Genomic DNA, 15,098 nt, shown 5'->3' on the forward strand with positions numbered 1-15,098 from the left:
GGACCAAATTCAGAGGCAAGTCTAAGCAAACCCAAGAAGTCTGGAGTGAGTCCAGTCCCCTCACTGTGTACGTTATGCCAACTTAAATTATCACAGGGCCAAATTTAGAGGTGATGTGTAAGTTACATTCCCCTTAAACACACATTGTGCTACATATATCAATTCTGACAATGTGTAAGGCAGCCTCAGTAACTAAACAAAGTGCTGCAATTTTTACACATTTATTTATTTAGAGTAAGTGGACCAAAATCTGCTCTTGGACATATACAGGCAGATTCCATTGAACTTCCACATGCGAGTACAGAATTTCGGCCACTATTTGTTTCTTGTTTGTTTTTAAACCTGAACTATCTCCAGTGACAAGCCATGATCCCACCAATTGTAAAACGCCTTCCCGGGATCGAGTGGTTTGTCAATGGTATGTTTCAGCAGCCTGTCAGACAGAGGGCAGCTGGGGTTTGTAGGGGTAGGGTTTGGCAGTGGGAAGGGGGAAAGCATTGGTGATGCCCACATCTTGTTTATGTGTTGCTGTCCCTGAGCAAGATTGGGTCCTCTTTACCCCTTGCTCTAAAGCATTTTTTTCCTCATTTCTATTCAATGGGTATGACCTGGATTAACAGGTAAAAAGGTGGCCTCCCCAACACTCTCCCAAGAATGGGGCACAGGTGAAGAGGCAAGGTCTTCCACCCAAGACCCTGTCTCAGGAGTGGTGGGATAATGCTGTGCTATCCCCACTTTCCAGGGCATGTCAGAAAATACTTTTTTATCTATGTAGTGCGCAGCAGGGTGGGGGAGAGGGTTAGGAGAGATTCAGAGGGAAACTCTGCTTCATCTAGTGGGTATACCCAGGAACATTTCAAAGCATGGAAGTACTAGAACATCTAGGGATCCTGATGGGACAGAGGATGGTTAAGGAAAGGATCTCTCTGTACTGGCAAGCACAGGAGGGCCAGGGAGTAACATGAGGAGTCATTCTGTTGCCAAGAGCAAGAACACTTCAGGTACCTACAAATGACACTCACTCGCACCTTTGCAATCTGCGTCAGCGGTGGCAGGGATTACAATCAGGCTTATCTCCTCAGAAAATAATTTCTCCTTTCTTTTGACATTTCAATATCCATAGGATAGTCTTATGGACATTTTAATCTGTGTAATATTTAATAAAGCATGCCAGAATGGAAGGACCACCTGCGCCTATGCCAGGGCTCATAGCTGGCCAGAGAACACTGCAGGGCATCTTGCAGCAGTACACAGTGCCTCCCTTGGAGGAATTCTCCTCTAGCCTTTCACAGCCTTCATACACTGCTGCAGAAGCACATAGGCTCTCTAGCAGGGCCCACAATATGCTTTTTACACAAGGCACTTTACAATAATTAAAATGTTCAAACAAAAATTAAAACCCAAATATATAAAAAAACTGCCCTGTCAAAACCACCCCAATGAAAATACTACTTTTCTCGAAAGAATAAATAATTGCACATTGAACAACTGTTAAAAGAAGATTATTTAGATTCCATAGTCAAGAGTTCTTAATTCTGCCCCCTTGTCAATCCATCTTATAGAGTGAAAAAGTCAGAGGTTCTGTGGAAAAAAACAGTATGGGATCAAGTAATTAAAGACTATTATAATGCACACACACAAAGGGGCTGAATTAAGGTTGCATGGGCAGCTGTAAATCTGGCATTCCCTAATTTTTTGAATGGTTGATTTTGTATCCTCAATAATGTTCTTTTCACACAGTTTTTTTTTTTTGGGGGGGGGGGGCGGGTGTTACAAAGGAAATGGTAAAAATAAATGCAACCTCAACAGGTAATGGAGTTGCTTTCAAGCACCTGCAATAGTACAGCTGTGACTGGAGCTTAGTAAATATCTACATTTAAAGAGGAAGGGACAACATCAAACAAATTAGTTAATTAATGAAGAGGGAGGAACATTCTGTCTCCTGTCCCAGAGTTAGATATTTTTTCAGCAGCTGATGGACACACCGGGCTATATTAACATATGAGCTAGCTCTGTATCCCAGTCATACTCACCATGATACCAAGGAATGAGAAACAGTGAAAAAATTACAAAATGTTACATCTAATATTCCTATATCACAGACTAAAGACCACAATGTACACACTTACCATATCTTGATCTCTGAAGTAAGGCAGCAATGGAGTGAGGAAGAAATGAAATGAGTCCCAGTAAAAGGGTGCTTGATTTGACTGGAGCTCAATCGGTAAAAAATGGTCAAGAATAGCACATTGGAAATAGAAATTATGTGATCTTATTCTATAACTTTAGCTGCTCTGTTAGTCTGGAGTGACAAAGAGGTGTGGACTGAGGTAACTGTAGTGCTTAATTTGTGCCAGGGCTTGCCAGGGCTGAGCCCTGGCACCTGTAGGCTTTGCAGTTCATAACCCCAGTGCCTCTGGGCTTGCTACATTAGTTATGAGAGTTAAAAAATTGCTTGAGCCCCAGGCCAGAGCAGATTAAGGTTTCCTGGGGCCCTGGGCCAGAGAGAGCCCCTCTCCAACCCTTTCACCTGCGGTTGCTGCCCCGTTCCACCCCTTCTGCCGGCGGCCCTACCCCCGCTCCACCCCTTTCTGCCCCTTCCTTGGGGCACCCCAGTTCTACAAGGGTCCCCCCATTTTGCCCCCCACTGCAGCCCCACAACGCATTTGCTACTTTCTGCCCACCACACACACGCTGCGGCCATGGCCCTGGACTGCAGCGGGGAGTGAGAGCTCCTCCGTCCCAGGGCCACAACAGGGGTCCAGGTGCTGGGGCTTCCCCTGCCACCTCCTGTGCTTCCGTGGGGGACCAGGTTGGGGCGCTGGGGCTTCTCCTGCCCCATCCAGTGCTTCTGCCAGAGAGTGGGGTCAGGTGTGGGGGCTTCCCCTGTTGCCCCACAGCTTCTGCCGGGGATGGGGTCGGGGCACTGGGGGCTTCCGATGCTGCCCCACAGCTTCTGCTGGGGACAAGGTTTGGGGGGGCGGGTGCTGGGGCTTCCCCCACCCAATGGCTTCTGCCAGGGTGGGGTCGGGTGACCTGAGTTGGGCTTGTGCAGGAAATGGCCCAACTTGATTATCATGCACATTGTGTAGAGAGTTGTCACTTTAGATGGGCTATTACCAGCAGGAGAGTGAATTTGTGTGTGGGGGGGTGGAGGGTGAGAAAACCTGGATTTGTGCTGGAAATGGCCCAACTTGATGATCACTTTAGATAAGCTATTACCAGCAGGACAGTGGGGTGGGAGGAGGTATTGTTTCATATTCTCTGTGTGTATATAAAGTCTGCTGCAGTTTCCACGGTATGCATCCGATGAAGTGAGCTGTAGCTCACGAAAGCTCATGCTCAAATAAATTGGTTAGTCTCTAAGGTGCCACAAGTACTCCTTTTCTTTATGCTACCCATTGTAGTTAGTGTAATCCACTGCAGCAGTGGAGGATTTAGAGTTAGTGGGGCCCTGTGTGCAGCTTCATTTTCGGGGGGCCCCCCTCAGGACCCAGCCAAGAAAAAGAACATTCTCTCTTATCTCCCCACCATTTTTCATTCTTTTTTTCCCTTCATACTCCTCCTATAGGTAATGGGAAGTAAATAAAAATAAAGTGAGGTACCGTGATTGGGGCAGGGGGTTGGGGCGCAGGAGAGGGTGCGGGGGGCAGGCTCTAGGAGGAAGTTTCGGCGTGGGCTCTGGGCTGGGGCAGGGGATTGGGGTGTGGGAGGGGGTGTGGACTGTGGGAGTAAGTTTGGGTGCGGGATGCAGGCTCTGGGCTGGGACAGAGGGTTGGGGTTCAGGAGGGGACCAGGGGGGCAACGCTTACCTCGGGCAGCGCAGCTCTCAAAGCAACCAGCACACACACCCATCCGGCAGTGCCCAGGGTGAGGGCAGCACACGGAGCCGCCTTCTCAGCCTGCCAGGGGCATGCAGAGACATGCCAGCAGCCAGTCGCTTTCGGGAGCTGCGTGGGGCCACTGGCCACGGCATGTAGGCAGCCTGCCTGCCTGAGCCCTGCTGCGCCACTGCCTGGGACTTGAGGGCAGATTGGCAGATATTTGTCCTCCATTTTGGGGGTCCCCTGTCATTGAGGGCCCCGTGCCACAGCACAGTTTGTTTCATGGTAAATCCTCTCCTGCACTGCAGTGTATCTACTGTGACAAAGTTCCTCCTTTGCCTTGGTGGGTCCTGTGCTTATTGGCAGATTTTCTCACCTTAGAGGTTCACAGCAGCCCTCAGTTTGGCCACTTTCGTGGCTTAAATCTGCCATTCACTCAGTTTTCCCCATGCTGCCCAGTGATGAGGCTAAGGAAGAAGAACAATCCCCACAGTCTCTGCTGATCCACTAGTGGATCAGAGAACAGGTCAGAGACCTTCCCCTCTGGTGGAACCCACAGTCCAGGTCAACTCCTCTGGTATCAAGTAGGGAGTTGGGGGGATTTGGGGGGAACCCGGGCCCACCCTCTACTCCGGGTTCCAGCCCAGGGCCCTGTGGATTGCAGCTGTCTACAGTGGCTCCTGTAACAGCTGTGTGACAGCTACAGCTACAACTCCCTGGGCTACTTCCCCATGGCCTCCTCCCAACACCTTCTTTATTCTCATCACAGGACCTTCCTCCTGATGTCTGATAATGCTTGTACACCTCAGTCCTCCAGCAGTACGAATTCTAACTCTCAGCTCCTAGTGCCTCTTGCTCCCAGCTCCTCACACGCACACCACAAACTGAAGTGAGCTCCTTTTTAAACCCAGGTGCCCTGATTAGCCTGTCTTAATTGATTCGAGCAGCTTCCTGATTGGCTGCAGTTGTTCTAATCAGCCTGTCTGCCTTAATTGTTTCCAGAAAGTTCCTGATTGTTCTGGAACCTTCCCAGGAACCTTACCCAGGGGAAAGGGACCTACTTAACCTGGGGCTAATATATCTGCCTTCTATCACTCTCCTGTAGCTGGTGGGCCAGCCTATACTGCACCCTGGTCCCGAGGCCCGCCGGGGATATCAGTTGGCGGCTCCTTCATGGAGCTGTAAGCATGGGCGAGTACTTGGTGTGGTTTACCCCATCCCAGACACCTGCCCCTTTTGTGGCATGAGGGAAACCCTGGCAAACATATACTTGGAGTGTGCCAGGCTGCAGCCCCTATTCCGGTTCCTCACGAATATTTTGTTACGTTTTTGGTTACACTTTTCCCCTCACCTTCTTATTTATACACACCCTATCCATGGCCCCACAAAGTCACGGGATCTCCTGGTCAACCTGGCCCTAGCTAAAATGGCCATCTATAAAACCAGAGTGAGGAGGTTGGCCGATGGAGTCTCCTGTGGCTGTGGGGCCTATTTCCAATCCTCCAACCGTTCACGTATCCGGGCGGAGTTCCTCTGGGCGGCATCCACTGACTCCCTTGACGCCTTTGAGGAGCAGTGGGCGCTGTCTGCAGTTTTCTGCTCGGTGTCCCCGTCCGGTTCCCTTCGTTTGACCCTTTGACCACACTCCTGTTCCTGTTATTTCATTAGTTGTCCCCCGTAAGCATTTGGTGTCCAGGTCCTGTGGATCCCCCTCTTAGGCTGGGGGGGAGGATCCTTTAGCAGTGGGCGGGCGAAGCTGGATCCCAACAGGATCACTCTCCTGTAGCCATCAGGCCTGACCCTGCCACACTACACAAGTCAGTTCCTCCAACTGTTGCTATGCCTGTGGAGTGCAATATCTATCCCACAATTCCAGGCACAACTCCCTTCCCTCTGTATTTTGTTTTTCATGAGGTGGAGATGAGTTGATATTTTAAAAAGTTTGTGAATACATTTTAAAAAGTGTTCTGGGCTGTAAAAAGAGTTAAAGAGCTAAATAAAACACTCTAATCTTTTAATGTGGTGTACTGTCTTTAAAAAAATGGGAAGACAGGAGACACCAGTTAGATACAACAATCTGATGAATAGAGCACAGAGTAACAGTTATTAGACAATTGTGGTTAGTGTACTAGTGTACTAAACAGCACTTGCAGCTGCCTAGCCATGACTAGGCATTACTTAGATATAATGGCATCATGGCAGAGGTGAATTTCAAAGAGGATAATATAGTGGCTTTGCAGATTTTTAGTGGCAACCCCTCCCAAACATAAGGGGTAGCATAGGACAAAGCTCAAAGGTGTTTGAGGGGAAATGGATTAAGGGTCAAAATGGCATCACTGGCAGAGCAGAGGTGAGGGTCAACTGCTTGACAGCATATAGGAAATTATGCTAGGAACGGCAGGGCTAAGCGACAAAGGGCCGTATAAATGAAAACTAACAAACCCAGAGCAGCTGCTCCTTTTGAGGTTCATATGTATATTAGCACTGAAATGATTCTGACTTAACTGATGTGGGCTGGAGCAGCTGTAAGTTTTGTTCCAAGCTAGGACAACTGTGATGTTACTTTAAATGACGGTAAAATGTTATAAGAACTTTTGAGTTGGGACACAAAGTGTTTTACAAGTGTTCAAGGCTGAGATGCCAGGCCCATAGAGAAAAACAGGGGTCTGAGGCACTTGAACAACTCCCAGGAAGTATCACAATGGCATTTCCAAATAAAAGTTTTTGCATTTTGGCCAAAAGCTTTTCGGCTTGGGGCAGAACATTTTTTGATTTTTCAATGAAAAGTTAGAATTTCCCACAGAAAGCAGGCACTGTGCAACAAAAATTCCTTTATTTCAAAATCCAGTTTTCTGGCTAAAAAACTATTTTGATGGGAAACTTTTGACCAGACCTGGTTCCTGGTGCTTGAACTGGTGCTGTAAATGCCAAACTTCTTTAGTGTAGACTACCCTTAACAGGGTTTGTCTGGAACAGGAGAGCAGCTGGGGTTTGTGACTGATTTGCACATATTGGAGGAGAACTGAACCAGATATATAAGAGCTGGGGCCCCACAAATGTAGGGACAGATGGTCTCCATTACCTCAGTGGGAGAATGGGACTGAAACATAGCAGACTCCAAATGGTTCAGTTCTTCAGCATGTTCCTCCAGCACCTCATGACCCTTCCAAACCTCTCCATGAGGGTTGTCTATACCTGCTCCCGATTGCCCCCCAACCAACTCCATGATAAACTTCTGCCTAATTTAATGCAATAGGAGGCCACATTAATCTATTAACCTAGTTATTTCTCCATTCTGTGGTACCCCGATTTAAGAGGTAGTTCTAGGATCATCCGCTGACAGAAAGCAGAGAAACAGGGCTTCTATGCAGACAGCTTCTATAGATCCCCTGGTTTCTTTTGTGGGGAGACCAAAAATCCTACTCATTCTGTAAGGGGCAACCCCTATCCCTATCTGTCAACTCTCACCTTCCCAGAGAATGATGCTGTGAAACCTTTCAAAGATTCCAGACTCCTACCCAGCCTAGCAGAGTGGGATGTTCTAATCCCTAGTGAAAAAACAGGTGAATCCCTGAGGGAAATCAATGCAAGAGAGAGAATACACAGAACAAGGGCAGGTCAAAAAATGTACATCCATTTTTTGTCCTCAAATGGAAAACTGGGGTTTCCACTAAACAAACATTTTCATAGACAGCATCTGTTTTCCTTGAATAGTTTCCATCTTTCATCAGAAAACTGAACCCCCCCCAAACCAAATACATTTTTGGTTTTCTGTAACTGAAAATTTCTTCCATTTTCAACAAAATGTCAAAAAGTTCTATGTAAAGTATTGACAAAAAATGAAACAGAACTGTTTCCACTGACATTTTCCATTGAAACTCCCACCCTCCTCTTCCCCATTTTCTGACCAGCTCTACCTCAAACCATTTTAGCATAAAATGCTAAATACCTAATTTAAATATATGATATTTGATAAATATATGAGCCCAACTGCCATACCTAATTTAAATATATGATGGGGGGACAAGTGGAAGGGAGAGAGAGAAAAAAAAAACATACTGAAAACAACACAGGCAAGATCATGTTCTGTTATAAAAATGAAACAAAAGAAACCATGAAGTGAAGCCAGAGAGGAAAGAAAGTCTAATAAGCAAGAGATACAGGTTATATAATATTCAAAATATATTACATGGAAAGAGGGTTAACAACATTACAGTTAAATATAATGCACTGTAAGCAGTACACAGTTGCTTTATTCCTTTAAATACCTGGGAGAGTGGCTTTGGTATGGTGTGGTAGAACAGATACTTTTTGCCCTAACTAATAGGCTTATTCCTCAGGCTAATATGGGAGAGGTAAATTTTTCAAGCACCAGCTTAAAAAAACCCACAGAAAGCCAGATCTGGCCTCTGCTACAGCCCCTTTCTGCCAATTCAGCAGCATTCAGAGGCTGCAAGTGGTGCAGAATAGTAGCTAGAGGAATTTTCCCAGTGCACATGGCTCTGTACTGATTCCCTTGCAACTCCTGGTTTAGGGGCATGCCGGTGATGAAAGGAAATTAGGGTGGGTGACTGGAACATGTTGGGCCTGTCTTCACTGCAAATGAATGGTGTATTCTTAACCAAAGCTAGCTAACTCCTGTTCATAGGATCACAGAATATCAGGGTTGGAAAGGACCTCTTGAGGTCATCTCGTCCAACCCCCTGCTCAAAGCAGGACCAATACTCAATTTTTGCCCCAGATCCCTAAATGGCCCCCTCAAGGATTGAACTCACAACCCTGGGTTTAACTTTATTCAGACATGTAGATAAGTGTGGAAGGGTTTGCAGCCTTGGACTTTAATACTGTTTTATTTGTTAGGGTTTTTTTGTCACTGAACTATTCAGTCAGTCTCCAGACTGTAAACTGGATGTGCTATAGAAAAAGGGTACTCAAATAGGCATTTAAAATATTGAATATTTGAAATTATTACATGCATAATGTGTGCTCCTACTAGCTGGGCCTGTACTCTTCCCCAGCTAAGCAAAGGCAAGCTGGGTCAATATTTGGATGGGTGGCTTCCAAAAAACAAAGAAACCCTGGTACTGCACGAAGTGGTGTTTGTGATTCGATGTGTGGCACTCTTCTGTTTAACAGGCCAATGCTCAAACCACTGAGCTATCCCTCCCCCTTTGTTAGCTAGCTCAAGTTAAAATAGCAGTCAAGACAAAGCAACTCAGCTTTTAACTCAAGTTAGCAGGTCAAATTCCACCCCAGGCTCACTATGGGCTTTAACTTGATCTGATAACCTGAGTTAAAAGCTGAGATGCCATGTCTTCACTGCTGTTTTAACCCAAGTTAGCTAATGCAAGGGAGGTAACCCAGATTAAGAACACAGCTTTTTTTGGCAGTGACAATGTATCTTCTGTGGCCTGGCAATCCTGAACTCCTGAGCTGTGTATGACTTTGTGGCAGAAGCGAGCACCTCATCTGAAAGCGGCAGCATCCCTCTGAAAGCAGCAGCTACCACTAATATCATCATGTGAGCTATATTGATGGGGTTGTGCAGATATGCATCTAGGAGAACTCCATACTCCCCTCCTCACCCCCAGCAGGGATCCTGGGCACAAGAAGGAAGGAAGAAACCAACTTGTCTGAGGTCCAATGTAGGCCAACAACTGCCAGAGGTCTTAGAAATTAGGATATATGAGTACCTTCTCCGTCATAGAATCATAAATCATAGAATATCAGAGTTGGAAGGGACCTTCGGAGGTCATCTAGTCCAACCCCCTGCCCAGAGCAGGACCAATGCCCAACTAAATCATCCCAGGCAGGGCTTTGTCAAGCCTGACCTTAAAAACTTCCAAGGAAGGGGATTCCACCACCTCCCTAGGTAACCCATTCCAGTGTTTCACCACCCTCCTAGTGAAAAAGTTTTTCCTAATATCCAACCTAAATCTCCCCCACTGCAACTTGAGACCATTACTCCTTGTCCTGTCATCTGCTATCACTGAGAATAGTCTAGAGCCATCCTCTTTGGATCCACCTTTCAGGTAGTTAAAAGCAGCTATCAAATCCCCCCTCATTCTTCTCTTCCGTAGACTAAACAATCCCAGTTCCCTCAGCCTCTCCTCATAAATCATGTGTTCCAGTCCCCTAATCATTTTTGTTGCCCTCTGCTGGACTCTCTCCAATTTTTCCACATCCTTCTTGTAGTGTGGGGCCCAAAACTGGACACAGTACTCCAGACGAGGCCTCACCAATGTCGAATAGAGGGGAACAATCACGTCCCTCGATCTGCTGGCAATGCCCTTACTTATACACCCCAAAATGCCATTGGCCTTCCTGGCAACAAGGGCACACTGTTGACTCATATCCAGCTTCTCGTCCACTGTCACCCCTAGGTCCTTCTCATGCCTCTCTAGCAGGAACTAAGTTATTGTTCTGCTCCGAATCTCCTAGATTACCTACAATTTGAGCAGGTCTTTGGAAATGAGTAAAAGAAGAAATAAACTTGCCTGGGCATTTTAAAACTCAGCTGAGTAACTAAGGAAAACTCTTGCCAAGACCCCATAATCCTAGGTTGTGTGGTCCCATTCCTCTCTCTCTCTCTCTCTCTCTCTCTCTCTTTGTTTGTTTGTTTGTTAATTTATTTATTTGGAAGGACTTTTAGCTTCCTGTTGTAGGCCCATGCCACGTCAGTTGGAGTAAACTGTATGACCAGAGCCTCCTCTAGCCCCATAGCCCTGACTTCTTCCACCCCGGAGAGCAGTGTCATGTGACTGGGACGTGGACAGTCATGCCTAGTGTCAGGGCAGGAGCAATCTAGTGGGTAGAACAGGAGTCAGTAGCAAGGAATTAGAGCCATGGATCACTGCTGGAGTTAGAGCCCACATTCAGAACCATAGTCTGAAGCCAGAGCCAAGGGTCAGAGGTCAGGAATCACAGCTGAGTGTCAGAACTGGGTTACCTGCAGTGAGGCAAGGCCAGAGCTATCACAGTCAAGCACAAATGCTTTGGGCAGCCACTAAACAACTAGCTACCACTGGGCTTACGAGCTGGTCTGCTGACTCTGCCAACCAGTATGGGGCTGCAGCCAATCAGACAACCTATTACAGGCAGCCATGCTTGTTAGGTTGCCTGAAGCCTGGATCTAATGCAGACCCTGATTCCTCACACAGAGGACCAAGGGAATGTGAAAAACCCATGGCAGAACAAGGACTGCCTGTTCTCCTGCCTCAGAGTCCTGGAGTGCCAATGTGGTCTGTCTGTGTGAAAGAAATGAAAGAAGCAGACCCTGAAAGAGGCTCTGGGCATCAGAAGTGCCAGTTCAGCATTTTCATTCAAGGTCTTTCAGATCAGAGAATGTTCCTGAATAGCAGAGAACACATGAAGGGCTTCACACACCAGCGACCAGGCCCACAGACAGACAAGCTTTGAGGAAGAGACGGACACTGCCATAGACTGAAAAATGATCCTGATTAAATCATAAATAACATCACACAGGAAAGTGAGTGCTGCCTACAGTAGGGCAGCTAATAATTCAAAGGTGTATACTCCACCATATTTTATCCAGAGTCAAGTTTCTGGATCCATCTTACAGCTGCCCTGGCTGCCTAAAACACATGCACGGCAGTCTGGACTGAAATCCTAAATAGGTAAATAGGCCCAATGGCCTGTGATGGCACGTTAGATGGAGTGGGATCTGAGTTACTACAGAGAATTCTTTCCTCGGCATCTGGCTGGTGAATCTTGCCCGTATGCTCAGGGTTTAGCTGATCGCCATATTTGGGGTCGGGAAGGAATTTTCCTCCAGGGCAGATTGGAAGACGCCCTGGAAGTTTTTCGCCTTCCTCTGTAGCATGGGGCATGGGTCACTTGCTGGAGGATTCTCTGCACCTTGAAGTCTTTAAACCATGATTTGAGGACTTCAATAGCTCAGACATAGGTGAGAGGTTTATCATAGGAGCGGGTGGGTGAGATTCTGTGGCCTGCATTGTGCAGGAGGTCAGACTAGATGATCATAATGGTCCCTTCTGACCTTAATGTCTATGAATCTAAGATGTTATGAGCAACTGGAAAGAGGGAGCTTCATTGTAATGATCTTCTCATCCTTAACTGTAGTACCATGCCCATCAATGCCACTTTGTATTTATAACTCTGAGAAATACCAAAAATATAGTTTGTTTTACAATTACATGGTACAACACAAAAGATGCAGGGATCATTATAATAAAAACATTTATTTCACTGAGTGGTTTGGGGCATCTGGAAACCATTTCATATTTGAATGAAAATGACCTTTCCTTCCTTGCATTTCAAGCCATCCTATTACTTCACAGTGCTTTTGTTCCTGCACTCCTTGCACAAAACATAGATTCAAGTCTCCTTATTATGAAAATGATCTAATAAAATAATTATCTCAAACATTTATTCTTTATTCAAAAAGTGCCACTCACCAGTTAATTGTTTCATTTAGTTAAATTAACCCATAATATGTTCAATTTTCAAACTCATATTCAATATATTTTTGGTTCAGTTATGCCGCATACACGGCTGAGCCATGTTAGGGGAAGGATAGGAAGGCCATTGCCAGGGCATTGGTGTCAGGAGATACTGAGTCCTTTGAAAGGCATAATGCCTCCTTAGCACTGGGGAGAACGTGATGGAGAGCAGTTCTTGTTACAGCTTTAAAACATGCAAAGGCATTCCCCCACACACAGCCAGCCTATGTGGGGTTTATGGGCAAGGGGAAGGGTCAGGACCTCCCCCATTTTCCATTTGAGGACAAAAAATGGATGGAAATTTTTTGACCTGCCCTTGTTCTGTGTATTCTCTCTTTTGTATTGATTTCCCGCAGGGATTCACCTGATTTTTCACTAGCAGTCTTTCTGGGGCCAGTCAGCACTAACGGTACTTCCCACTGTGGGGAGACAGATTAAGCCTCTCCTGTGTGGGTGCACTGTGGAAGGAAGGGACCCCTGCAGCTTATCTCCCTTGTAGCATATCCACGCAGAGGGAGGCATAATTAGCTCATAATGAATATGATACTTAACTGTTTCTGAATGGGTTTCCTCCTTTTCCTCCCAGCATATAGACATTCCCCTGGTGGAATCATTGTCCTGGCACTGAAACAGAAAAGCAATAGGTTTCAGAGTAGCAGCCGTGTTAGTCTGTATTCACAAAGAGAAAAGGAGTACTTGTGGCACCTTAGAGACTAACAAATTTATTTGAGCATAAGCTTTCGTGAGCTACAGCTCACTGCATCCGACGAAGTGAGCTGTAGCTCACGAAAACTTATGCTCAAATAAATTTGTTAGTCTCTAAGGTGCCACAAGTACTCCTTTTCTTTTTGAGAAAAGCAATAGGTGGTTCATTTTCAGAGTTTTCAGTGTTTCATACCACTTCACAACATTACAAAACCCAGGAAATTCAATTAAAGCCAATGCTCATTCCTTAAGCCATGGCATTATGTAAAGCTAAAAGGCACAGTGACACAAGAAGAAAGAAGGATCAGGCTTCATTCTGTTTCTTAGTTTATTCTGTTTCTTAGTTATTAGAATATTGATGTTTATATTTAATTTTCATGTTTTTTAAATTAAACCAGCTAAAAAATGGTATAAAATGGGTATAAAAGACATCTTGTTTATTAGAGAGCCTGAAATAGGCTTCTTTCTTCCTTTTAAAAAAAATCTCTTGGCCAATATATATTCTAATTTCCTGGCTAGTATATGTTTAGGGTCAATAATAATAAATAATATTATATATCACCTTCCATGAGGAAGGATCCCACAACTCTTGAAATATACAGGAATAATTTCTTCCATTACTGAAATTGTGCTTAGCAGGATGCAATTACTCAACCTGGAATTTGTCCAGGTCCTCACATTTAACATCTTCTACACTCTTTGAGAGGTCATTGGGTCCAGTGCATAGAGCATTCTCCAGAGACAGGTTCAATTCCCAGCTTTGTGACTGTAGGCAAGTTACTTTGATGCTTGTTCTGTCTTTTCTATTTTGACAGCAAGCTCTTTGGAGCAGGAGTTGTGTCTCAGTGTTGGTACAGTGATTAGCATAATGGGGCCCTGATCTGAGTTCAGGCCTCCTGGGGTTGCTACTGTTACCACTACTAAAGCATCTGGAGAGCTTTAATGATCACAAGTAGTCACAACATTAGGTTTGCATTTTGTAGTCCCTCCAGCAGCACAGAACCCCTCTTAGCAATATGATGGGTTGTGGATTCAAGTGACAGCTGAAACAGAAGAGTGCCACACACTGAATCACAAACACCACTTCGTGCAGTACCAGAGTTTGTTTGTTTTTTGGAAGCCACCCATCCAAATACTGACCCTGCCTTTGCTTAGCTGGGGAAGAGTACAGGCCCAGCTAGTAGGAGCACACATTATGCATGTAATAATTTCAAATATTCAATATTTTAAATGCCTATTTGAGTACCCTTTTTCTATAGCACATCCAGTTTACAGTCTGGAGACTGACTGAATAGTTCAGTGACAAAAAAACCCTAACAAATAAAACAGTATTAAAGTCCAAGGCTGCAAACCCTTCCACACTTATCTACATGTCTGAATAAAGTTATACGAGGAAGTATATAGTATTGGACCCACAGTCAGTAAGTTCTCTTCCCCAAGATTTATTCCTACAGTCTGTCTACCCTGCAAATGAATGTGTGATTGTAGTGTGGGTAGGTATACTTGCGGTAGCTTTAATCTAGCTAGTGCAGGTACCAACCGTAGGGAAGATGTGGTGGCAAGGGCTTCACCATGGGCTAGCTGCTGCAGTACAAGTCCACCAGGGATCCTGGGAAAATATTCTGGTGGCTGACACACAGCAGAGTCCATGACACCACATCTGCACTACTATTTTCACCCACGTGAGCTAGATTAAAGTTAGTGTGAGTATGCCTACCCATCCTACAATTGCACCTTCATTCGTGGTGTAGACATACCCTACATAACACACCCTAATTTGCAGTGTAGATGTACCTGTGACAGAATGACAATATCCTGAACAATCCTTATGGAATTAAAATAACATTTACAGAATTAAGTTAAACGTTATTGAATTAGGGTCAATACCTTTGGGATATAATACATTAAAATGTTGTTATGGATGTGTTATTGTGGCATTGTATGTATCTTCTCTAGTGGGAGAAAGATGCTAATATACTTCCATCCTTATCAACCCTTAGAAGCCACCTCCCTGGAGAGGTTTGCATATACTGGATTCTCCAAAGACCAACAGACAAAGAAAGTGTTTTTTAAATAAACAGCCGGT

General features: G+C 45.3%; 1 protein-coding gene across 1 annotated transcript in view; it reads right to left on the minus strand.

The window, feature by feature from the left end:
• AHRR (aryl hydrocarbon receptor repressor) overlaps nt 1-12,921 on the minus strand; it is a 134,116-nt gene extending 121,195 nt beyond the window's left edge. Inside the window, exon 1 of the mRNA XM_077809189.1 lies at nt 12,860-12,921. Within this exon, the coding sequence (XP_077665315.1) occupies nt 12,860-12,921 (62 nt within the window). The remainder of the gene's footprint in view (nt 1-12,859) is intronic.
• Nucleotides 12,922-15,098: the final 2,177 nt, after the last annotated feature.

The sequence above is a fragment of the Eretmochelys imbricata genome, chromosome 2 (assembly GCF_965152235.1).
Source record: "Eretmochelys imbricata isolate rEreImb1 chromosome 2, rEreImb1.hap1, whole genome shotgun sequence".
NCBI lineage: Eukaryota > Metazoa > Chordata > Testudines > Cheloniidae > Eretmochelys > Eretmochelys imbricata.